Here is a 27010-nt window from a genome sequence, read left to right as displayed (position 1 = left end):
AAAAATTTAACCCTTTTACAGGATATGCTTTCTCTTTTTGTTGCACATACTTTGAATTTGTTCTTTGTTAATGCTTAAAGCAAAGGGCTTTAGTGGCTTTCTTTGAGTCAAAACAGGTGAAAGAGCATCAGGAAGTGCAGGTTTTGTCCACGGTGATATATAACGATTCTCCTTCTGGCTATCATCTATACACTGCTTCTTCAGATGAGGCTCTTCGTCGGATGGTCTGTCATCTGTTATCTCTGAATCATCCTTTAAACAAGGTGATTCATTTAATTCCCTTGCGCCATATAAGACCTCCAGCTCTCCTGATGTATGTATATACTTTCCTGTATAAGTTATAACAACCCTTTTGAGTTTGTTTTGTATCTGTCTTCTTAGTACGTACTGGCAGCGATTCATTGATGCACAATACAGAAGCAGATGTCCAGATGCTGGGCTGATTTTTATCTGCTGACTGTCCACCGAAAAATGAATGCTTCTGAATCCTTTCTGGGTTAAAATCATCCACTGGTTTCATTGTGAATGGGTCTAAATTTCCAAGAGCCAGCTGAAAAGCAATGTCATCAGGCATCATTTCACCAACTTAGCTATTGTGCTCAATCACAGCTGGAGGCTCCTTCAGTGGTAACTTTAGAGACATGGGGTCATAAACTAATTGATACTTGGAAGTTCCAACTGCTGGAACAAACTCATCACGATATTCATTAGAAACAAACTGTGCATGAGAAGATTAAGAGGTAACCACCTTAATGCCCTATGTATGTCAGGGTCAGCTGTCTTTGTTACAAATTTTAAAGCTTTAGGGAGTCCTATACCAGGCAAGGTAAATAATTACAACCAGACAATATGCATATGTGCCTAAATTTATCAAACTCAAAATTCTCTGGGTTCGATCCCATTGCTAAATGCAATTTTTCTGCAACCAGCCCATTTCCACTTATATCCATCTTGAACATAACCATATTACACCCAAACAGAACGAGATCCAAATCTTCAGTTATCACAATCGGAGCAATATTTTTTTTGAGTTCAGATATGCTAGTTCTTCATATGCTTCATAACGAGCAACAATACAGTCCACATTATTGGCCCTACATTCACGCATAAGGTCAAGTGCCATACTGTGTGTCATATCAATACTGCGGCGCAAATAATTCCTTGCTTCTTCTGTTCTACTTGCTCTAAGAAGTTCTGCTGCCGGAGCGTGGCTCTGTTGTCATTCATATCGTTTGAGTTCAGGACGACCATCAAATACAGGAATTGGCTTTATATGATAACAATATGTTCACAAGCTTCATACAAAAATTCACATACGCATCGCAGGGTTCGCCTCTTGAGAGCTTTCCTACACATGCATAAACACCTTTATGGAGCCAGCAAAAAGCATCGATAGCGACACACTGCCCAAAAAAATGAGATATGTGGGCGGATCTGGGGCACTTTTTCAAGAACGAAATTGGTCGTTGTATGCTCCTGATATTTCTCACACACCAAAACTATACCACTAAGTTTTGAGCCATCGAGGGCACCGAGGATAGTGCGATTGTGGGGGCTTATCTCTGGCACGCTCCCCGTGAGACCTACATTTCCCACTTACCATCCACAAACTACATTTCTGGTACTCCTCCCCACTATACTCTTTACTCGTGGCAGTGAATCTACAGATTCCCGTAAGAGTTTGAGTAATGTGAATGCATTTTCACTAACGATCACTGGCCGGTAAGCCTTATCTATATGAAGATTTTCATATAGTTAAAGTAGTAGGTGAGATCTGCTATTTGGGGAGCAAAATAACTGGTGATGCTCCAAGTAGAGAGGATATAAAATGTAGATTGGCAATGGCAAGGAAAGCGTTTCTGAAGAAGAGAATTCTTTTAGCATCGAGTATAGATTTAAGTGCGAGCAAGTCATTTCTGAAAGTGTTTTTATGGGGTCTAGCCACGTACGCAGTGAAACATGGACGATAAACAGTTTAGACAAGAAGAGAATAGAAGCCTTTGAAATGTGGTGCTGCATAAGAATGCTGAAGATTAGATGGGTAGGTAATGTAACTAATGAGGAAGTACTGATTAGAGTTGGGGAGATTAGGAAGTTGTGGCACAGCTTGACTAGATGAAGGTATCGGTTGGTAGCACATGTTCTGAGGCATCAAGGGATCACAAATTTAATAACGTAGGGCAGCTTGAAGGGAGATCAAGAGATGAAGGCTGTAGGTTGCAGTAGTAACTTGGAGATGAAGTAGCTTCAACAGGATAGTGTTGCATGGAGAGCTACATCAAACCAGTCTCCGGACTGAAGCCCACATCAACAACAAAGTGTTTTCAGGATGGCTGTGATGAAATTCAAGACTACGAACGTTCTAGATGCCACAGCACATCGACTACCGATGAAAAAGTGGAGAAAGTGAAAGAAAATAATATAAACCGTCACAGAATCACAGCCAGAGGAGCTGCTAATGATATTACCATATTAATCAGTTCATGCCGTGAAATAATTTCGAATTTTTTGGTATGAAACATGTGACAGCAAAATTTTTGCGGGAGGTGTTGAATTCCGAGTACAAACAGGGGCGAATGGACGTTGTTGAGCAGATGCTTAATGAAGTCAACAACGATGTAGAACTATTGAATGTGTCATAACAGGTGACGATGATGTGTGTGCGGGCATGGCGGCAAAACTAAGACTCACTCGTCCCTGTGTAGACTTTCTGGACCGCTAAGACCGAATAAAGCTAGGCAAGTGCTGTCGAATGTGAATGTTTTGCTCACTGCTTTCTTCGGTCTTAACGGTGTAGTGTGCAACCTACAAGATCAACGCCGTTTGCAGGAAGCAATCCAAAAACCAACGCCCTGATTGGTGAAGAAACTATTCGTCTTTTCCATCACAATATTGCACCTGCTCACACTTCATTACATGTTCGTGAATTTTTGGCGATAAACAACACTGTAATGATGGCCCGGAGTCTGTATTCGCCAGATATCCTACATCTACATCTACAACTACATTTATACACCGCAAGCCACCCAGCGGTGTGTGGCGGAGTTTCCTCTGTGAAACGGCTTTGGAAAAAGGTGTTTAGTATTTCAGCTTTACGCGTGTCATTCTCTGTATCAATGCCATCATCATCCCAGACAGTCTGTATAAGCTGTTTCGAGCTACTTACTGATTTAACGTAAGGCCAGAACTTCGTAGGATTTTCTGTCAAGTCGGTACATAGAATTTTACTTTAGAATTCACTGAACGCTTCACGCATAGCCCTCTTTACGCTAACTTTGACATCGGTTAGCTTCTGTTTGTCTGAGAGGTTTTGGCTGCGTTTAAACTTGGAGTGAAGCTCTTTGCTTTCGCAGTAGTTTCCTAACTTTGTTGTTGAACCACGGTGGGTTTTTCCCGTCCCTCACAGTTTTACTCGGCACGTACCTGTCTAAAACGCATTTTACGATTGCTTTGAACTTTTTCCATAAACACTCAACATTGTCAGTGTCGGAACAGACATTTTCGTTTTGATCTGTTAGGTAGTCTGAAATCTGCCTTCTATTACTCTTGCTAAACAGATAAACCTTCATCCCTTTATTTATATTCCTATTAACTTCCGTATTCAGGGGTGCTGCAACGGCCTTCTGATCACTGATTCCCTGTTCTGCACTTACAGAGTCGAAAAGTTCGGGTCTGTGTGTTACCAGTAGGTCCAAGATGTTATCTCCACGAGTAGGTTCCCTGTTTAATTGCTGGAGGTAATTTTCGGATAGTACTCAGTATAATGTCACTCGATGCTCTGTCTCTACCACCTGTCCTAAACATGAGTGTCCCAGTCTATATCTGGTAAATTGAAATCTCCATCTAAGACTATAACACGCTGAGAAAATTTATGTGAAATGTATTTTAAATTTTCTCTCAGTTGTTCTGCCACTAATGCTGCTGAGTCGTGAGGTCGGTAAAAGGACCCAATTATTAACCTAGCTTGGTTGTTGAGTGTAACCTCCACCCATAATAATTCATAGGAACTATCCACTTCCACTTCACTACAGGATAAACTACTACTAACAGCGACAAACACGCTACCACCGGTTGCATGCAAACTATCCTTTCTAAATTCCGTCTGTGCTTCTGTAAAAATTTTGGGCAGAATTTATCTCTGGCTTTAGCAGGCTTTCTGTACCTATAACGATTTCAGCTTCGGTGCTTCCTATCAGCGCTTGAAGTTCCGGTTCTTTACCAATGCAGCTTCGACAGTTTATAGTTACAATACCCGTGTGACTTTATTCTTTCTCCAAAAATAAGTCTTCAAGTGAATTCGCTTTACAACTTACATGAGATTAAAAGCGAGCTAAGTGCTGTCCCAAAGATAGAGTTGAAGAATTGTTCAAGGGATTGGAAGAAGCACTCACGGAAGTGTATGATATCTAATGGGAACTACTTTGAAGGAGATAAGTTTAATGTAGACGAATAAATGAAACTGTTACCATAAAGTGAAAATTCCCGAAGATTTTTGAACACACCTCGTAATCAGAAGATGATTTCTTGCATATGAGTTCATATAAGTTGTCCAAACCTGAGTCGCGACTTTTAAAACAACACATTTAGATATTAAAATTTCCGAGGCTATTAAGCTGATGTCACATGGGTTTTTTTGACTCGATCGAGATTACTGGCAAATTTTAGCTCCTAGAGCGAGAAAAATTTGCGAAGTAGACTAACAGAATGTTGGTGAGATGTTCATTCAAGTGAGGTGTTCCCTATTTTCTGAATGCGCTACTCACTGCACCTTCAAAAAGACGCAACAAGTTTCCTTCATGCACTACTCTTCGTCTTTTGTTGCAATACTTCTCTAGCTACTTAGTTCTCTGAGTAGTTTCTCAGCACGTAAGGATGCTGGAGCACTTCGACAAACTTGTCTGACGGCAAAATTCATAGCTGCCTGACAGGCATTGCGATTCGCCTAGCATCCGCAACGTGCTATCATTGGATGCTATGTCATGTTTCTTCCACGTCAATATTCGTGGCAGTCTGGATATCATTTCTGTACCATAAGAAAGTGTAAGGATACACTCCGCAATCTAACAGAACATGACATCGAAGAAGCTTGTCTCTCCGTGACACCGGCCACTTCACATCTGTTCCGGAGATGTAATGCTTCATATTAGAATGTGGAAGATATACCATCAAGCGCCGGAATTCGCCTGTGATTAATCGGTGCCTCTCGAGATGGCGATTTATCGTTCCTCAGTGTTGATGCTCACGTTGGTAGGCCCTGTAGCATCTCAATGGCCCCACCCGAACTAGCATATGAACCAAGACACATATTTCCAGAATGGGATTTTCACTCTACAGCGGAGTGTGCGCTTATATGAAACTTCCTGGCAGATTAAAACTATGTACCGGACAGAGACTCGAACTCGGAACTTTTGCCTTTCGCGGGCAAGTGCTCTACCATTTGAGCTACCCAAGCACGACTCACGCCCCGTCCTCACAGCTGGAAGGTAGGAGACGAGATACTGGCAGCAGTAAAGCTGTGAGTACCGGGCGTGAGTCGTGTTTCGGTAGCTCAGATGGTAGAGCACTTGCCCGCGAAAGGCAAAGGTCGTGAGTTCGAGTCTCGGTGGAGCACACAGTTTTAATCTGCCAGGAAGTTTCAAGAGACACATTGTTTCCTCAGCCGTACAGAATCATACAAGCAGCTTCAGTGCTCTCAGCCAGGAAAAGGGCTTGTTTGAAACATGACAAATATTCAAAAGGATAGTATGGCAACATATGGAGCACCACTGTCTGTCAGCACGACCCTTAATCCGGCAGAGAACGGAGTCGTCAGTGGTGCCACAGTCGATAGCGTTTCTGGACACAGGAGTCGCATCTCGTCGGCTTTCCAGACGAGTCTCGGTTCTCCATACAGCGTCACGATGCACGTATCCGACGGGGAGGCTCCAGGTTGATCGGATGTTGAAAGTTTAAATTTGTGATCGCATGATGAAAGGTCTGATGTTGAAGATTGTATCTGTGATCTCAGCACCATGATTTATGATATAGCTTGCTACTGTGTGCACAGCAAGATCATCTGTGCTATTCAGTATCCCTCTGTCTTGCTCGTCGATTTATAGGTTACTGTGACCAGCCAGTTTTTAAAGGTGTTTTCTGTGTGATATCTCTCATCTGTACTACTACATAACAAACGACGCTGTTTAAATTTGTTTCCAAAAATCTCGAAACGTTCGTAAGCGATGTACTCCAAATCTCCATACGATACTCTAATAAACATTTGGACGGCCATAGACTACATATTTTAATGCACTGTATATGATATGTATGTACTTCGGTGACAAGTTATGGGACAGTGATATGCATACATACAGATGGTGGTAGTATGGTGTACACGAAGTTGAAAAGGGCGGTGTATTGGCGTAGCTGTCATTTGTACTCAGGTGATTCAGGTGAAAAGTTTCCCACGTGATTGTCGCCGAACGACAAGGCTTGACAAACCTCGAACGCTGGATGGTAGTTGGAATTAGACGCGTGGGCATTTAATATTCCGAAATCCATAGTACTACAAGTGTGCCGAGAATACCAAACTTCAGGATTTGCCTCTCACCACGGACAACGACAATGCGGTAATCGACGGCCTTCACTTAACGACCGAGAGCAGCAGCGTTTGTGTGGAATTTTCAGTGTTAACAGACAAGCAACACTGCGTGAAAGAACCGCAATAATTAATGTGGGGCGTACGATTAACGCATACACTAAGACAGAATGGCGAAATTTGGTGTCAGTGGGATATCGCGACAGAAGACCGACGCTAGTGCCTTTGCTAACAGTACATCGACTACAGCGCCCCTCCTCGACTCGTGACCATATCAGTTGGATAGTAGACGACTGGAAAACGGTTGCATGGAAGAATAAGCAACGATTTCAATCGGTAAGAACTGACGGTAGGGTTAAAGTGTGGCGCAGACCCCACGAAGCCATGGCTCAAATTGTCAACAAGGCAATGGCGGTGGCTCCATAATGGCGTGTTGTTGTGTGAACCGATCACTGACTGAAAATGGTAATCTTCGGCTAGTTGGAGGCCATTTTCAGCCATTCATGGACTTCACGTTCCCAAACAACGATGAAATTTTATGGATGATGATGCACCATGTCACCGGGTCCCAATTGTTCGCAAATACTTTAGTTTGAAGAGTATTCTGGATCATGTGAGCGAATGATTTGGCCACCTAAATCGCTCGATATTAATCTTTTCCAAGATTTATGGGACAGAATGGAGCGGTCATTTCATGCACAAAATCCTCCACAGGCAATACGTTCGCAATTATGGTCTGTTATAGAGGGAGCGTGGTTCGGTATTTCTCCAGGAGACTTCGAACGACTAGTTGAGTCCATGACACGTCGATTTTCTGCACTACGCCGGGAAAAAGGAGACCCGGCACGATATTACAAGGTATCCCGCGGCTTTTGTCATACAGAGTAAAGATAAGATGTTCAACGTTGTCAGCGAAAACATGAAGAATGTCTTACCGATTAACTTCAGATGTTTGCGAGACACTCTAATAAATATGTAGGTCATATACTTTTTTTTTTAATATGCCCTATACTACCTACTAGAGTTCTGAAGATATGTCATAAACAATGAGATACGTTTAAAACTGCCGCATTGTGCATGACATTTAAATTTATTACTTCTTTACTACCAATCCTATCTCGCTTACGGTGCTCATGTACGCCGATGAACGTACAAACGCAGATCAATGTAACACACATAGTTCAATAGACATGAATTCATAAACATTGAGATACGTGAAAGAATACCGCATCATGCACGACGTTTTAACATATTTATTCTTTACTGATAATCACTCGCACAGTCGAGTCAGCTGGAGCAAATGCCTTTCAAGAACGAAGGAAAAACGGCTGTAGGCGAGACGGCAGTCATGCATAGAGCTATGAAGGTGCGATACCATTGAAACGTTTACAAAATCTCGTTGTAGACACGAGGAGGAGCTGTTCTCAGCGTACAGAAACTGTCCGGGATCATATATCGGTATCTGGATATTGTATTTATTCATTTATGCGTTAGGCATATTTCTTTTTACGTCTGTTTCATTATTTCAAAGCTGTTTCCACGAATACAGGGAAATGAACTTTTTACAATAGTTTACAAGAAACATAAGTCACTGTTTGTTTCTAATAGAAAGTTGGCAAAATAAATACTCCAGTAATGCCGGGTTTGTCAGCTAGTCCATAACCATACTAATATTATAAATGCGAAAGTAACTTTTACGATTTCACGACTATACCACTTAACCACTTGAACACTGAGGAAGAACATAAGCTACTTTAAAAACCCGTACTTCAAGATATTTGGTGAAGTGAAGGATATAACGTGAAATATGTGAAGGCTATTTATCTTTGATTTTTAAACGTTACCATATTATTGAAAATGCCTGATTGTCTGATGTGCTCCAGATAACACGATTCAGAGTAATGAAAACAATTCTTATACAGTCCTCAATGTGTTTAATTCACACATTAATACCAAAATCAGTCACAAGCACATCGCGTTTTAGCCGCTGAGTGACAAGCGTTTCTTGTGGCTTCTGAGAGCCTTGAAGACACCCAACGTCGGCTTCAATAAAATGGTGTACGACAAACAGGAAACGTCGTGCGTTTACACATAGAATGTGAGAGTCTTTTAGTGAGACTGCACCTGATCACGATATGCTAACGCAGCCGCAGTAGGAAGCAGTAAAGGCAGCTGACGTGATTGCACGTATAAATATTGTAAATTTTTTCTCCGCCTGTTTAACGCTGTTTAATAATTTTGAAAAGTCCACATTTAATTTATAACGATCACGATCACTCATCATAACAAAGCTACTGACAACTCGTGGTGTTGTGGTTAGCACTAAGTGATCTTCGCTGGCGATGTCTAGGATACCCGCCCAGGTCTGATTTTCTCTTACTGTCGGCAGACGGCCGAACATCCCGAAGCATCTCCAGTCAATAGGGCCGCACGCACACTTAATTTTATTTTAATGACGTGCGAGCGCAGCTGCGAACAACAGCTAGTAATATATGAGGAAGCTTTGTTACCAGACACCTCGAAAAGTTCTTGACCGATTTGCTTCAGATTTTTACGTGGTACTCAGATAAATGTTCGGAATTTGCTAGCGAAAAATCTCAAGAAGTTATTGCCCGACTTACTTTAAATTTTCATGCGGTACTCTTAACCAACATTGAAATGGACATAGGCTATACATTTTTTGAGCAACAGTGTCCAGGTTCTCTGTTCAACTCGAATGCGAGAGCAAAAATGGTGAGCTGCAATGTGAAAATGTATGTTTCTCTACTCTTTAACCATGACATCAGGGCATTTAACCATTAGACAAACTGTACGAAACACCCAAACCGATGTACCCTTTCTTTATAAACGACTTCAGCTTGCAATCAAGGTTTAGTTTGGAATACCAATAAATGATCCTCTAGATCAGAGAAAGGAGGAGGAGGAGGAATTGAACATAGAGAGGAGGAAGCAGGAAATGGTCAGAGAATGAAAGGGGGCGAGGAAATGGACAGAGAGAGAAGAAAAAGAGGATGAGGAGGAAAGGAGATGAAAAGAGAGTGAGGTATGAGGAGTTGAAGAAGAGGGGGGTCAGTCGTTTGACTATAGAAAATGGATCCAACAAGTCACCACTAGAAAACACTGCTCTGTATCGCAATAACTCAAGACGTAAAGTAATACCACCAGACTACAAATATCAGTGAACACCTTATCACAGATAAGACTGTTCTTAAGGCTTGTAAGCTCAAATTTATTACAATAAATGACATACCTGAAATGTTACAACTGTCATTATTCCGTCAAATACGTAATGCACGTAGTAAGTTCGTCGTATTCATGAATACCTCTTCAAAGTAACATTCCGTACTTATTTTTTAACACAAAATGACATTAAAAATTTAAGTTATTGACGATCAGCTAGTTAAGACTACGTATGAACGTCAAATGACACAACTAACCGTTCGGTTCTGTATAGGGATTCAATCTCAGGTCGTGCAGACTAAGCAAAGATTTGGTGACTGACGGAAACTAACAGTCACTCCTGATCAGGAATACAGACAGTGGTATACCTCGATTTTAGACAGTATCAGTTAGCATATACCAAAGTAAAATCACATATCGTAAACATTTTAACGGACGTGAATTCCTACCCCCCCCCCCCCCCCCCATATCTATTGTCCCTGTTAACGAAATACGAAAGATGTTAAATATTGCTTCTTCACAAGTAACTTACATGAAATGGCGTGAAGTAAAGCTTGGTGTTGTATTGTTATCGAAGCACAATCAACTGTGACGTATCGGATTTTATCGGCAGTAGCTAGATGTTTTAACTGAAATGACGAGACGAAACATTAATTTTTCCTTCCCAGGACTCCAACCCGACACCTATCGTTTTTATATTCTAGAGAAAACGAACGTTAAGAATGTGTTTGTTACACCGGCAGCGACATGTGAGCATGTTTGAACTAGAAATAATAAAACGAAGAGTTCAGTGCTACCTGGGAACGGAACTCCACACATATCGTTGTTGACTACACACAAAGAGAAGTCAGCTACCGAATTTTTTTTTCCACCAGCAGGTTGGAATAACCTCATATAACTTACAGTGATCTTGCAAACAGTTCTGTGTCTCGTTGGGAGTCAAAAAACGCCAGATATCGTTAGCGTTGACTACGAATGAAAATACATTAAAAATCAAAATTATTATCCACCAGCAGAAAGTTTTTCTCATACTAGAGCTTGATACGACATAATGAACACTTTAGTGCTGTACTAGGATTCTAACGCATTCACGTGGAATATGTGGAGATGTTGAGGAACCTGCTGTTTTGAACAAACAACGAATTGTAGTCGAGCTGTACTGTCACGAAGGGATAAGTTCCGCGTTAAGGGCGGACTGAGGCTCATTCCCAGTTCAGAAACAAATTTATCGACGCACACAAGCTCAAATAAAAGATGGAATAAGTATTCCGTGACCCTATATAGCGTTTGTTTCGTCACTATACACAAATAACTGGTATAAGGAAGGTTTCTGGTGATAGTTTCTACATGTCGCCACTCCTGCCTTTGTGGTTTAACCTAACGTCTCCTTGGTAGAGAAGAAATAATATGTTTAATGTGAATTTCAGACTACAATGGCGTAGCCAGAAGAGAATGGAATCTGTCTCTCCCTATCAAAAATCATCGGCAGAAGTTGGAATCGAACCCAGACAAGAAGTATATGAAACTATCATCAATCCAACAGACCACCAAAACCTCATTTTTCTATCATTACTCCGAAGCGCCACACTAGATGAGAATTCTGAGACACAGGCTCCCTGTGGTGGTTTGCAGCGTGTTCAGTACATTCATGTACTTGGTTGACCGATTCGCAATGAACTAGTTGCCTCTGCTACCTAGTGCATACATTCGACTCTATTTTATAATCACCAAAATAAAATCACGTACCTGCCACCTACTAACAACTGCCACCAGTGTAGGATGCAGAATTTTTATTAGAAAGTGTTCTTTTCGACTTGAGCTGCACTATTGTACTATCTATTTGTTTAAAACCTCATGCAGTGCAAAAGGAAAGCTGTAACTGTCTCTCTCAGAAGTCTAGATCCGGCCTTATGCATAATCTCACAGCACTGTGGCAAGATGAAGTTCTGGAGGAACTGTTGAGGGCAGGGGAGATGCAATTCAAGTTGTTCGGAAACTTTTGAGCACGACTGTCATTTAGTGTTATATGTGAATACTCTCTGATAAATGTTTTGCAAATAGCCGATATTAAAACATAATAAATTAAAATTACGTACCTGATGCTGATTTGTAAGATCAATATTCTTTTCGTAGACTGTAGTGCATGCAGAGTGAGGAAAATTTTTCATAATAACGTTATGAGTGAGCGACCCTCAGGAGTTGCAGATCGAAAGGTCGACTACACATCTAACACCTCAAGGGATTTGTTTAATGGATGCTAACCACTTCCATAACTCTGGGCAGTTGCAGAAGGAAGAAGGAGACGAATGTATGTGGAGTACTTGTGAGTGATTTTCAACAGTGAAATCAGTATTGAAAGACAATGAGCGTGTTGGCTGAGTCCTAGGGTGAGTTTCCCTTGCAATGACGATTTGCGAATTGTAGTTAATATTTGACGCCAGTAGTGAGATACACTGAGCGTCGAGCCAATGTAGATTTTAGGTAAAATACACCAGTGGTATGAGGCACCAAGCTACTGTGTAATAACTTGCCACGTCAGGTAAAGGTACATGAGATTGAGAAACTGAGGACGCAGAACTTGCTTCACTATTTTCTTTCTACTGTTCACAGGGGTTGCAACTGTCATCCGGTGGAAGCCGTCCTTTGTGATGTTAAGAGTTTTACAGCAATACGAGTACCACCCTTGGAAGCAATGGTTTGGTGAGGAATGCTATACTGTGAAAAATGTAGGTAACTTGAGCTCACAAATACAGGTACGGTTACTACAACAAGGAAATATTTTGCAGTTGTAATGAATATCATGATACAGCCTTATGCATTTTTACAGCATCAACGTACTGAACATGTACCCTAGAAACCTTTACTCAAAGACAATAAGGAAAAGAAAGCAGCAGGAGAGAGAGAGAGAGAGAGAGAGAGAGAGAGAGAGAGAGAGAGAGGGGCCCATCATGATAAAGAGGTAATATGCAAATGCAAAGTACTACCTCAGTACTTTGCTGTAACGAGCGTGTGTAATTATACATCGTGAATGCACAAAATACGGTCACTAAATTGCGTGGAAACCTCAGAAAGCTCCCCTAATTTCTCATCTTCTTTCCAGTGAACCTCATCGGTAAGAGTTTTAATAGTTTAATTAATATAGAGCCAGTATTATATTTTGCTCGTTAAATGTCTTCTTTCATTTTTAAGAGGTCCAGAAGGCTAGGGCTAGATGTTTTAATTTTAAAGGCCCTGGGTTCCAGTCACGTTTGTAAAGTAATGGACACTTCATTTTTAATATTTTCGAATATGAGGACAGAGGGCGCGCGCTTGCTCGAGACGTGTGATGCGACTTTGACTGACTGACATACCATAGAGGCTGCACCCTGCAGAGCGACTTGTGTCCAGTAAACACAGCCGTTCTCACCTCAGCTGCCTAGAGAGAGCCACGTATCTGTCGTCTCATACCTGCTACTACTTGAAGCAGCAGCTCACCCCTTTGTGACTGGTTCCTCGCCTCGAGTGACAGCTGACTCCACTCGACTTGAGACGCCACTGCACTGCAGATGCTTATGGCTTGCTCGACCAATTTACGACAGCCTCATGCCAACCATCTGTCAGACGAAGAGGTTATGCTTCAGACGTCGTCCAACCTATGACTGAGGTTATAACTAAGTGAATGGTTGGTTATTGCAATATGATGACTGTGTATGGATTAATTAATTGTAAATAGATTTGAGTATCTGTGGATTGGGACAACAAGCCACCCATGTGTGTGAGGCCATCAACGCACTGCCTTCATTCATGAGTATTCTCAGAACGTTCAGATTCTGTGTTATTCTTATTATATGTATCCAGAAATAAATTTTCCGGTATACCAGTACATAAAAGCGAATGTAAGGAAGCTTGTGGACAATTGCGCTTGTGTACTTTCTTTGTGTTTTCTTTGGAACCAGCTTTACCATTATAATCCAAGGCATGATGTCCATCAGACGATGAGTACGTGAAACGAAAAGCAAAAATGATACCCATGTCCAAGTTAAAATGTCCTTGACGAACTCTTGCTGCAGGAGAAGCTGAGCACAATTTGTCGACAGCTCGTGGTGAAGTGGTTAGCGCTGCTGCCTCAGGATCGGTGGTCCCTGATTCGATTCCCTGCCGGATTGGGGATTTTCTCTGCCTGGGGACTGGGTGTTTCTGTTGTCCTCATCATTCCATCGTCACCATCACCATTCATGACAGCAGCTGACGTGGATTGTATAGAAATTGGACTGTGTAAAAATTGGGACTTTGTAAGGGAACTGGTGACCGTGCAGCTTGAGCGCCCCACCACGAACCAAACATTAAAATCATCAGCATCAATTTTATTGACAATGAGGCGGTGATGTTACACAGCAGTTTATCCCTAAACTCTGACGAAGCGTTTTATGTCATATGCCCATCCTCATGGTCAGTGCAGCCGACCCTTTAATGCTAATAACTGCAGATGATATTTATTGTTGCCAGTGACTGCACAGCTAATTTTAGTCTTAGTGATTAAAATTCTTCTGGGTAATATGCCGCGTCATTTCTAAAAAACTAACAACAATAATAAATTAAAACCGACGTTTCGGCCGAATTGCAACGGCCTTCCTCAGGGCACGACTGGTTTTGCATGGGGTAGGCTGCCGGCCATCCCAGTCCAACGGGCCGCGAGCGGCCGCGGGGCAGAAGCTACACGGGACACGGACGTATCTACACAAACAGCTGTAGAGCAACTGTCAGTCCACTTCCGCGCACAACAGGAGGAAAACTTGCCGACCAGAAGCGGAACGCTGATTGGCGGTCAGCTACCAATCGTTGACGACATGGATATCCACGAATAGCCCCTTTCCTTCCATCTTCCCTTACGTCATGACTAGCCTATCATTTTAGAGGGCCAATTAAAATTCTACAACCGTGACGTCAGACATCGATAGTCTGTAATAAATAGTAACACCTACCCCATGCAAAACCAGTCGTGCCCTGAGGAAGGCCGTTGCAATTCGGCCGAAACGTCGGTTTTAATTTATTATTGTTGTTAGTTTTTTAGAAATGACGCGGCATATTACCCAGAAGAATTTTAATCACTATGACACCGGCCGCGGAAGCCTACGTTCTTAAATTTTAGTCTTCTCTTACATTCCTTTTATAACAGTTAAGAGAGTCATTTTCTACAGTCATGGCGAGCTTATTGTAGGTGACTCACAACAAGGGAGATAACTTGAAGGATCAAACAGAGCAATAAATTCGTTCAGTGCTGAAAACTACCCTTGAAAGCAGGTAAAGAATGCAGAATCCGCTTGGTCCCAACTCTTGCTTGAGGCACTGGGAGGATTCCTTTCAGGAAAGATTGATACCTAAGCCAGTTCCAGCCTTCAGAGGTGGACTGTTAGTACAACCGTTTGTGTCAGCGGACGTGCTACACAGGAATGTTAGTTTAAAACATTTGGTACCAATTTTCTGACTGGAGAGCACGTTCTTTTTTGTGTGTACCTAAGTGTAAGTCTTTCAATTTGTGAGCTTCAGAGTCCTGTCATGGACAGGGAGAAGTTTTCTGTCTTCCTCCCCACTACTTGGAATTATTGGTTAATGAAAACAAAATCCGCAGGGGTGCGAGTTTGTTTAATTTATGTACAAAACCATTACTAAACGGAACTCGCAGCGTCCGCTGCAATTTGCCAGAGATTTTCCTACACTTGTACAAACAGACAAATTACAGTTCCTTAAAATAGATCACACTTATTGCTACCAAAATGAAGAATAAATACTTGTGCACAGGTTACTGAGAAGAAACTACCTGCTGCCAGATACCACTTGCACCTATATAGCCAGACTCAACCGTTACCACCGCTGCCTACTGCATTCGTGCTGTATGAGAGTGGTAAGAAAGAGTATTCAGTAGAATCGCCAAGTCGATTGTACATAACTTCCATGACGGTCTAACTGCACAGTGCTAACATTCTCAGCCATATAGCTGCTTGTGTCAAGCACTTTAATGATTCTGCTGGCGTTCGTTATTATTACTCCGGTTTCTTGCTTTTAACCATATCCTATTCTTGCAGTATCCACTACTTATTCTCGTGATTATACATTTATTGTGCTCAATCACCTGACACAAAGATTTCATCAACACAATCCTTCGTTCTTTCAGACCGTCGCACATTATTAAAGTTAAAATCTCTTGTGAATTTTTCAAAATGAAATATTGAAGATATTTTGAGACTGAAGCACTTCATACAGGCAATTGATAGTATAACGTCTGTTTTGAAAGTATAAGCTGGAGATCGGATGATAAGCTTAGGGTCGGAATGGTGAGGCAGCAGGAGAAATTGGGCTTGACAAGCGGCAACATTTTGCTATATACCACTGTGGTAGGCACGTAGGCTTTTCTGTTCTTATCTAATTACACTTACAGTTTGCATCAGCTCTGTAGGCAACTGCATTTTTTAATAATTTCTTAGCCTGAAAGGCTCAAAATTCGTCGTTACATGATGAAGCAGTAATTCTACTGAGGTTGGGTGAATGCGACTATTCACATTTTACATGTTCTGTAGAAAGGGACCTTACATTAAGTTATTTCCACCTTCCCTTACTTAACTGAATTTGCTTTGGAGTTAATAATCTCCGCACAGTGCGTTTCAGGTGAAAACTTTTTTCTTTTTTTTGTTGGCTTTTCAGGATTACTTCGTTATATTTGCGTCTCACTGAGTTGCAAAGCTCTACACATCCATGTACATATTTAGATTTAGCAGTTGCATAGCATTTGCTGATGAACCGTGAATTTACTTTCAAAACCTTCTCTTAAGAAATTATTTTATCTACTAGCGATTCATCAAGAACATTACCACATTCAATCACACTATGTGGGAGTGGAAGTAGTTGCCTGTGGGTAACTGATGAAAGCAAATCAACTTTCTTTCAACAAATGGAAATTTTATTCCTAAAAGCCTTTTCTTTACACCAGATTTAAAATTACAATCAGAAAGCACCCTCTAAATATCAAGTTACAATTTATTCAGAGGTAGAAAGAACAAATCTTTGACTGATGAGCATTCGGGCTGAGAACCTTGCCGCTCTCTTTTCACACAGTCGTAGTCACGACCGCTCACAACAACCTCTGAAAGACAACACTGGTGCAAATCTGCAACACACCAGATTACTTTGAACTAAAAAAAAATTTTAAAAACTCACCCAAGCCCATAAACTATGCACCCCGTAGGAGGGATGGAAATGGTACAAAACACTAAAATTAAAAGATTAACTCGCCACCAAAGGTGCAATTTCATTTTAAAAAAAAAGTCTTATGGTGGAAGGGTGGCAACTTTGTATACTAAATGACCATTTACATTAAAACCCATGAAATGCAGTCTTATATAAAATATACAAGGTTGGCCAAACATGCTCTACATTACACATATACCACCTCTCAAGATGATAGGCACGATAAAAACATATTTCAGGAATTTCGTCGTTAGACTTCAAGCAATAAATTCGTTAACACTGAATCCGCAAACCTGACAGAGGCAGCTGTTAACGTACGGCAGACCGACAGACAGACACTAACTGCCTAACAAATGCGGACGAGAGACAGACGAGCAAGCTAGGGACTAGAGACTGACCAAGGAAACAAGTAGAATTTAACGTGTGAATGAAACAACCTATCAGAAATCACTTAACTTCTAATAAACTTCGATGTCTGGTGAAGATCTGGCGCAGGACCCCCTAAAAGCTCTTCCCAACCGTCCGCTGCCAGCCGCTTCAACGAACACATGAAAGAGCGCCGATATCCCGTCTCACGGCGTCGCAACTCGCACCGGCCAGGCCGATGTCGTGGGTTGACTCCTGTTGCTCTCGTGTCGGCCGCGAAGCCACTACCCCTCACTATACGGCGCCGCCCACTGGACTGACGTGGCGACCTCAAATGCGCCGACGCTCAAGACGAACAAGTAACTTGTGTCCCAGTGCGCGACCGACCGACCAACCGATCGATCCAACGTCCGTTGCCTGAGCAACTCGAGCAGACTGGCGGGCTAACACATACTAACATTCCGAACGACAGACAGACACTTACTGCCCCACACTGACCCGTATGACCAACCACCCTCTGGTGAGCTCATAGCGCTCCTTAAATGCACGTGAACCGGGAACCTTTCCCCTTTCCCACCAGAGGGAGACACCGTACCTGCGATTGTCACAGCGGCGCCACTGCCAGAAACGGAGGGCGACTGCTTCACACTACGCGCTGCGGCGCGCTCTTCAAAATAGCAACTTTTACCACGGCTCAGCTGCAGCAGTGGACGTAGCTATTTGCGTGATGCCCTCACTAGTTCACTTGTTGGATAACACAGGCGGGAGTGCTGTTCATAACTGGCGTACAGTATTGCAGTCAAGGTTAGCGGGATGACCACAAGAGTGCTCGTGCTGTCATACGAAATCGCACCCCGGACCGCAATATTTCAGGACATCCAGCTCTTCGTACCCCTAATACACTGCCTCAATCTTACTGGTTGAGAAGCTGATAATGTTTCTTGACCAACATCAACTCACCTCGTTCAATCTCAAAGGTAAATACCGCTCAGTGTGTATTTAAAACAAACATGATTTACATTCTCATAGTGACGCTACTGCGTTGTTTCAGCTTCTTTCCGTCAGTGTACGTGGAATAAAAGTACCTATTGCTCATGTGATCCGTCTCAGTGACAAATCTTCCATTTTAATGACGGAGAGAATCAGCGAAAGATATAGGAAGTTAATACACCAGAAAATGTGTTTGTGTTATTACACAAACGGGCATAGGAAAAGATCAATGTTCGCTGCGCTGAGAGAACTAATTTTTGAGCGTGTGAAAACAATTAAACATATTACGTGAATGCTGGATGGAGGACACGAGCGTGCGACGCCGCTTCGAAGCGATGCTATAATCTGAAACGCTGCAACATATATTTAACTTACTTAAAATTTTTATTTCTTTGGTCGTTTAACCATTTCTGTCGTCGTTCCTATAAAATGTTGTGCTCTGTTGTCTCTATGTTGGTCATAGGGAATGCTAACAACAATGCTATGTCACCTAAACCGTCAAGGACCGTTGCCTAGCAATTACTTCCGTATTCTGTCGAGTACTAGAAGTGCCTATCCGAATTCGCTGTTTGAATTATTGACTTAAAAAAGCTTCAGCTTTGATTCAAGTGTTTTAGAGTGAATTTTGTATTTCGAGAACAACTGCCGAAACATTTTAAAGTTCTTGGGAGCTTTAGAAGCTTTGAACGAAGTGGACACCCAGCTTCAGAACCGAGGAGCATTGTACCTGCAAGAGGTATGAGTATTTGCGTATCTGTCATTTATTTATTAACCTTTCGGAATCATCTGTAGTCAGAATATCGTAGACGCTTTTAATTGTCCTTGTACTTAGTGGGGAAATACAAGCAGGTTCGCTGGCTGGGTGGCCGAGCGGTTGTAGGCGCTACAGTCTGGAACTACGCGTTCGCTACGGTCGCAGGTTCGAATCCTGCCTCGGGCATGGATGTGTGTGGTGTCCTTAGGTTAGTTAGGTTCAACTAGTTCTAAGTCTAGGGGACTGATGACCTCAGCAGTTAAGTCAAATAGTGCTCAGAGCCATTTAAACAAGCAGGTAGAAGCATGTGGTAGAGTATGATGTGATTACAGAACCTGATGTTATTAACAGTATGTAACATGGAACACCATTTTGTTTCAGGAGATTCAAATAGTAAGTGCTTGCTTTTTCAGACAGATTTCTATACTTTCTATTTGGCGTAGTTCATGCAGTTTGTATTCTCAACATTATTTCTCAGTTCCTCAATGTCAAACGTCTTTTTTCACCGGCTTGCGTTGATCCATGACATCCTATGTGACGTCATGACTTTATGTTGAATTAGATGTAAGCGGGCTGTTATTAAAAGTTAGCCTGTGGTTGTGTTACTTACCAGTGTAATCTCTGATGTCTGTAAACTATGCTATTATTCAAAAATACGTCGCGACATATGAGGGTTTAGTTTGGGTGGAACCTGAGACCACAGCTTAAACTGCCGTGGAGAAATCAGTAACGATTACATTTTTATTCTGTTTTCTGACTAATATTTGTCTGTTTCCTTCTGCATATTGCACCGTTTCCCAGGATAAGGGCAGGCAGGACCCTCAGAGCGCAAGATAAATTTTTGTGAGTGAAACGATTAGTGATTATAATTATCATTTATTCTTATGGTTATTTAGCTGTCTTTTTAATGTGGGAAGTTCGTCGAGAGTGAGATTAGCCCTAACGAAATTGCATTTCTGGTGGTAATGCTATTCATAATTTTTTAATTTACAAATATTTAGCCGTTTTTCGAATGTGACTCTCTGAGACGCTGCGATTATGAATTCCACAGTTCCTAAGAGGCTCAGTTTGTTTTCACAGGTCGCTCACTCTCGCGTTGCATAGTTTTTTTTGTGGTTCGTAGTATTTGTTTAGCTGAATTGGAACGAGATTTTGGTATTTATTGGTGAATTACTTGTTTTCGGGTTTTGAGCTATTTATTTCAGTTTGTAGTGTGATTCCAGTATTTTCTACTTCTTTTCTTTCAGTTTATTCTAAAGGAAATTGTGTATAAAGTTTTTCGATTAAGTTGATGTTACGTGGGTTTGTATCTATCCTCGGTTTAGGAATAGAGTTCACACGAAATATGATACCACCTGTCCATGTGTATGTCTTTATGTTTCTTTTGTTCTCTTTATTCTGGAGAAATTCATGTGCGTCATCGTAGCATAATGAGATTCGTGTGTGTGTATGTGTGTGTGTGTGTGTGTGTGTGTGTGTGTGTGTGTGTGTGCGTGTGCGAGCGCTATTTTCCAGTTATGGTGTTTTCTGGAGGTGTCTAGTACCACTGTCTTCATTTCATCTCTATTGGTCAAGCGAACTATACGAATCCAATTTTGTGTTTTCTATAGATTTTCTTTTGGTTTATTATAGAGAAGTTCTTAAATACTCTTAGATTTAGTAACCTTTTTTGTATGTTCCCATCCACAACTCTCCCATTCCTGCAATTGTCCCGATAATTTCATTTCATATGGTGGTTCAAATAGTTCCCATGGTACTTTGTTTGTTACGAAGTACGTTATACAACACACGACGGCGTATTTTAACATAAACAATCGATATGTGTCTAGGACCAGACCATCATCGTGTCCAAAAACAGTTTCAGCTATCCGTTTGAGTAAGTGGAATCGCAGTTATCAGATGTGCATTGTTCCGTCATTGACACTAGCTGTACATTCATAACATTACGTCCATTTAACCTCGACAACGTTTTTTCCCAATATTCGATATGTATAGATGATATCAATGATGAAGTTTTGTACATCTGCTGACTGCTGTTCCAATTAAACAAACGCATAGGAGAAATGGTTTTTGGACCCTATGATTTTCTGGTTCTAGAGCGAAATCGATCGTCTGTAATAATCTATGCCGTTACAGCTGTTTGCTGCATATGGCAGCTCTTAACGTTCATTAAAGCTGTACAGTACCGCCTACTCAAAATGTTTTATGTTTGTTCCTGATTGTAATGGTCTATATTGTTGTCGCCGTCTTGAAGAATGTCACTGGGCTCTTATTAAATGTAATCTGTGGTTGTCGTAGTATCTTGTGTAAACTATCCACTTTATCTCAAATATGACATCGTGGGTCAGAGCAGACAGATAGAATTGTAGCATGCTGTATTCCTTTCATTTGCTGAGATTCACAACGACAACGATGTTAGTGATCTTTCTCGATTGTCGATTACACATACATAGTGTCTGCAGCCATAACAGGGTCATGGTGCTGGAATTTTCTTCCGTCTGTGAAAACGAACAAGTTTTGGAAACTGACGCAAACTGTTTTGTGTCATACTGAGTTGACCTTCCACCGTAAGAAAGGAGTATAACTCTCTTATTGGTTAAGAAACTGAATTAAGAGCTTGGAGTACTTTCAATTGGTAAATTATTTGTGAATTTATTAGTTATTCGGGCGATTTCATCCTTTAGACACTGCTGTATATCTTTCAATAGCAAGGCATGATTATTTCGTCGGACATACATTTAAATTACTAAACGTTTTACCGCAGTGCTTGTTTACCTATTCGACGTTCCTATAAAATAATGTGCTCTGTACTTACTTGGATTGCTTTTAGTGGGGTTGTTATTTAATGTTGATCACAGGGTATGCTAACAACAATGCTATGTCACCTAAATCGTCGAGGACCGTTGCCTAGCAATTACTTCCGTATTCTCTCGAGTACTAGAAGTGCCTACGTGAATTCGTTCTGTGAGTTATTCAGTAAAAGAAGTTTCAGCTTTGATTCAAGTGTTGTAGCGTCGAAGTTTGTGTTCCAAGAACAACTAAGGAAACTTTTTAAAGTTCTTGCTAAGCCTTAGAAGCTTTGAAGTAAGCCAACGCCCAAATTCAGAGGCGAGGTGCAGTGTACCCGCAAGAGGTATGAGCCATTCACTTAAATGTAACCTATTTATTTACCATAAAAAGCCATCTGCAGTTAGAACATCGTACAAGCCTTTAAATGACTGTGAATTTAGTGGAGAATTACTGGCAAGTTGAAGTTTTACGACAGACCTTGTTATGATTTCGGAACACGTAATTAGTACAGAGTAACATGTGAAAATCACTTTGTCTTAATTTTTCATACAGGTTCATAAGTTAGGTGCCTGACATGTAGAGACGAACCACTTTACTGACTTTCTGACGAAGTTCACTTAGGTTTGCAGTTCACTTAACGTTTGTCATACATTCACAGATTAATCACTTAATGATAAGTGTCACCAACCTCTTTGCTTCTTAATTGTACATACATGTTGTCTGTGATCATTGCATAGTCGTGCCGCTGGAACTTTCTAACGTCTGTAAAGAAGAAGACGCTTTTGAAACTGATTGCAGCTGTGTAGAGTAACATTTAGTCGAGCTACCTCTGTAACAAGATTTTTCGTCTGCTGCTTCCTCAGGAAATTGAATTAATATCTTAGAATGTAGTTAGCTCATAAATCCATTGGGAGCCGATTAGCTATTCAGGTTTTTTCATTAGATACTGCTTGATACCTCCCAGTCGCCAAATACAATTATTTTGAGGTACATCCAATGATTTATTTAAAAATTTTCAGCACTGCTCGTTTACCCATTCCTATCAACGTTACTAAACTAAGCTCTGCAGCTACTGGCGTTGCTGTTTATGTTGTTCACACGATATGGTAACACCGGTGCTATGTTACCTAAACAGCAGAGGACCGTTGCCTAGCAATTACTTGAGTATTCACCCCAGCACTTGAAATAACGATTCGAATTCGTCCTGTGAGTTATCGAATTAAAGAGGCTCCAGTTTTGATTCATATATTTTACTGTTACCCTTTGTGTTACGAGTTCAAATAACGAAACATTTTAAAGTTCTTGAGGACTTCTAGAAGCTTTGAACGGATCGAACGCACAGCTTCAGAAGCGAGGTGCAATGTATCCGGGAGAGGTATGAGCTACTGTTTTAAGTATCTCCTGTTTATTTACCGTATAGAATCAGATGCAGTTTTAATAAAGAATAAGCTTGTAAATGACTGGATGTGTAGCGGCGAAGTATTGGAAAACTGAAACGTTACCTCGTAGTGTGATGTGATTTCGCGGTATGTAAAATCGAAAAAACCAGTTCCATTCGCATTCCAGTACATTGTTTCAATACGTCGTACAGCTACAAAGGTTAAGACAGAGTGTGACTTACAGGGACAGACCTCTTGCTGCGATTTTTACAATTTAATTTCTGGAATCGTCTATTCTCTATCTTATTATTAGGTTCGCAACGAGAGTGGCGTCATCTATCTCTGTCACCAAATCTGTTATATTCTACCTTCTGTGAAGAAGAAAGCAGTACGTAAAAAAGTTCCAGCTGCGTGCAGTCATAATGACTTGACATGACCACATAGCAAAAGTATTTTCTATTTCTGTTACTCAAAGAAATTAAATTAATACCTTTGAACATAGTTAAATGTTAATTCCGTTAGGAGTTTATAAACTGCGCTGTTGTTTTCTTCATTCAAATATCGCTGGTTAAATTTCAGTCGTAAATATGGTTGTTACGTAGTAAATGTTGTTGATTACTTCACATGGCGCTGAAGAATGATTCTAGGTTTTGAGCTGAACTTAAGATGTTGTTGACTCAAATGATTCTAGGTTTTGAGTTGAACTTAAGATGTTGTTGACTCTACCACAAAGAAGGAAAGGCCCAGCCTGGCGAGAATGCACTGACTCAGAAAACGGGTATCTGTAAAATACTTAATCTCGTCAGACACTGCGGAGCGATTTAGGATGTAACCACAACACTGTTACATAGATTATTACGCAGTAACTTCATATCACCAACAAGATGTTCCCTTAAGTACACACTAATTAAATTACCGATCCTCCCTGTCAGTGCCATATTGAACGAACGGATGGTAGTAACCGAATCGCGACGTATTGTCTGTATAAAGGCGAAGTTTAAATAACTATACTTGGTGTATATCTGAAACTAGTGTAGCATTGCACTGTCTTGAAAATAGTACTGCCTGTCTGTCTAGTAGTGACAGCTTTAAATAACTGCTATCAAAACAAAATTATTCATTCTAGAATAAATGTATCACGTAATGAACACACCTTTGGCGGTCATCGAAGAACTAGTGTTATTTTAATTCATCTATTAGGAATTAGTAAATGAGAATTAAAATAATGAATTCCTCACCAGTCATAAATGGATAATATTTTTCAAGTAAATCAATGATATTTAATCCATCTGGATGTTGCAGTTCCTTTTTAACACGGACAGCTCTTATTATTACAGAAGTTAAATTTAAATCCATTAGATCACGGTCTCAAGTCTTTCCCTGCGATTGACTTGTGAGACATCGCAATAAGATTTACTAGTGGACACGGTCTGGTCGCTTCTAACATGCTGCCCGTTATCGTTGCAGCAATGTTCCGACGCATCAAGACGTTTTTCTCCCGGTGTGTGGGAGGGGAGAAAGACGAAGGTCTGCGACTGGACAAGACCTTGGTCGCTCCTCGACGTACCTTTGAGGTGAGCCACGTCACGTTGCATTACTGATATCATAATAAGCAAAGAACTGAAGTTTTAGAGCTACTTCATTGTCTATAGGGTGGTCAACAGGTATTACAGACTGTCACGATTTACTGTAAATGAACCTGCGGTTCGATGTAAACATCCCATGTGACAATTCATTGAGAATAATACAACTAAGACAGGAACCTCTACTAGACTATTGACTAAGACGATTGTGTGTTGGTTTCCGCCTAAGAAAGCAGTACGTTTATGAGAAGAGTGTGGTTCAAGATGCTAAAACAGTATAAATTCGGCAAAAAATTAAGATGTAACATATCTCTAAAACCTACCTTACACACACACACACACACACACACACACACACACACACATATATATATATATATATATATATATATATATATATATATATATATAATTACAAAAATTATATTTAAAACCATTTCGACATCTGGTGATAAAAGTGACTGCGTTTCACTAGTTTAGAATATTCTAAAGCACCAACTAAAAAACTGGTTACGTCTGAGTAATATGGAGGGATCATTGTCAGTTTTTCGTGACCGGACCTAAAATACAGCCACAGATGAATATCACTGACGACTGCATGGATTTGTTCATCACTGGAATTTGCTGGTCTCTCTGCAACACGCTAAAGTCTTCAACCTCCTCTCCAGATACACACAATTTTTTCTAAGTTCACTATATCTCGACTTCAAGTAAAATAAATAGCTAGTCTCCTCTTAAATTCACTTCTGCCTTCTCATCAAAAGATAATGTGCACAGAAAATAAGGCGTATAAGAATATTTCCCCCACAGTCATTACAGATTTAACTGTCTTCTGACCAGATTATGAAGACATTAGTTAGAAATGTATCCTATTCGGATAGGAGTCAGGGTAATTTCAGTGTGTGAAAGATATAAACATATGTATACGGTCGGACTTGGTCTGATGATTGGTCAGTCACACCTTTCCCAACAGTCGTATGTCTTTCTCACGTCCACGATAACGGCACGTTCTGTTGATGGGTAGGTTGGACACAGGCCTCCTTGATTGCATGATGGCTGCATGGTATGCTTGCTCTTTCCCCCACATTCCACAGGCTCCAGCTTGTCTCCTCCATGTTACTAGCATATTATATTACCACTTCCGTCATTAGATGAAATGAAGTGGATAGTATAGCCGAAAGCCGATTAAATGGTTGCAATAACTCTACTGACGGCCATTAAAATTAACACTGACCAACCGGGAAGTTGTTTCTGGCATTATTTAAGAGTGCCTGGAATATGATGCTGATACGGAGATGCCTGAGAATGGAAAAGACCCTAATAAATTGTAGAGCATTATGCTGAATTTTCTTGTAAGAGCAGAGCTTAACATAATATGCGTCCAAGACAAGTGACTGGCTGAAAACAACAATGAAAACCATCTGGTTGCTCTTCGAGTTACCTGATAACTGGGATTCATACCTGATGACCTGAGGAAATGTATTCCTGAATTTCAGGCTTCGAAGCCTAATGTTGTTTTCGGAGGAGTCAGAGAATAGAGAAACTAATTGTGAGTAAAAACTGTCACAGTACCATTTACATTCCTTTCCACAGAAAGAACACACCAGAACAGAGAATAAAAAGGTCATGGTGACACTGTACCTCGAATAATTCCTCTGTATCCCTATAGCTTAACAGTTTGCCCATAGCATAATGGTAGCTATCTAAAGGCCCATAAATTCTTCATAAGTGTTACAGTTTGTAACACCTGTATATATTAAGAAGTATCGTTATACCTGAATTATAAATGTGCTCTTTATGATAAAACTAGTAAGGTCTTTTTCAACAGGAGCGTCAGTTTACACTCGACGTGTTCTTTGTCGAGCTGCTGCAGAAACGGCTGCAGGAAGAAGAAGAAATCCGTGTTGCTTCGGTGAGTGTAAATTAGTTCAGCATAGGGAATAATGACATTAGGTTTCAACCTGTACTATACGTTTCACCTTCAGACCAATACTCTCTTACGAACGTGATAGTAGTTAGTGCCCTGCTTCGGGTGTTTTGCTGAGTTGTTTGGATTTGTGTAAAATGCTTCGATGACGGTGACTGGAGTGCAATGAGCTTTGCCGTTGTGTGCACTCGATCCCTGGACTCCATCTAGTCAGGGAATGTCATACGACCTGAAGGAAACGGCTCG

At 41.0% G+C, this 27010-nt stretch overlaps 1 protein-coding gene across 1 annotated transcript in view; it reads left to right on the top strand.

Annotated features, from left to right (window-relative positions):
• LOC126273323 (uncharacterized) overlaps nucleotides 1-27010 on the top strand; it is a 136169-nt gene that overhangs the window by 96415 nt on the left and 12744 nt on the right. Inside the window, exon 3 of the mRNA XM_049976869.1 lies at nucleotides 26666-26749. Within this exon, the coding sequence (XP_049832826.1) occupies nucleotides 26666-26749 (84 nt within the window). The remainder of the gene's footprint in view (nucleotides 1-26665; nucleotides 26750-27010) is intronic.

Source organism: Schistocerca gregaria, chromosome 5, assembly GCF_023897955.1.
Source record: "Schistocerca gregaria isolate iqSchGreg1 chromosome 5, iqSchGreg1.2, whole genome shotgun sequence".
NCBI classification, from domain to species: Eukaryota; Metazoa; Arthropoda; class Insecta; order Orthoptera; family Acrididae; genus Schistocerca; species Schistocerca gregaria.
Note: the sequence above shows the minus strand (reverse complement) of the source record. Positions and strands in the feature narration are given on the sequence as shown.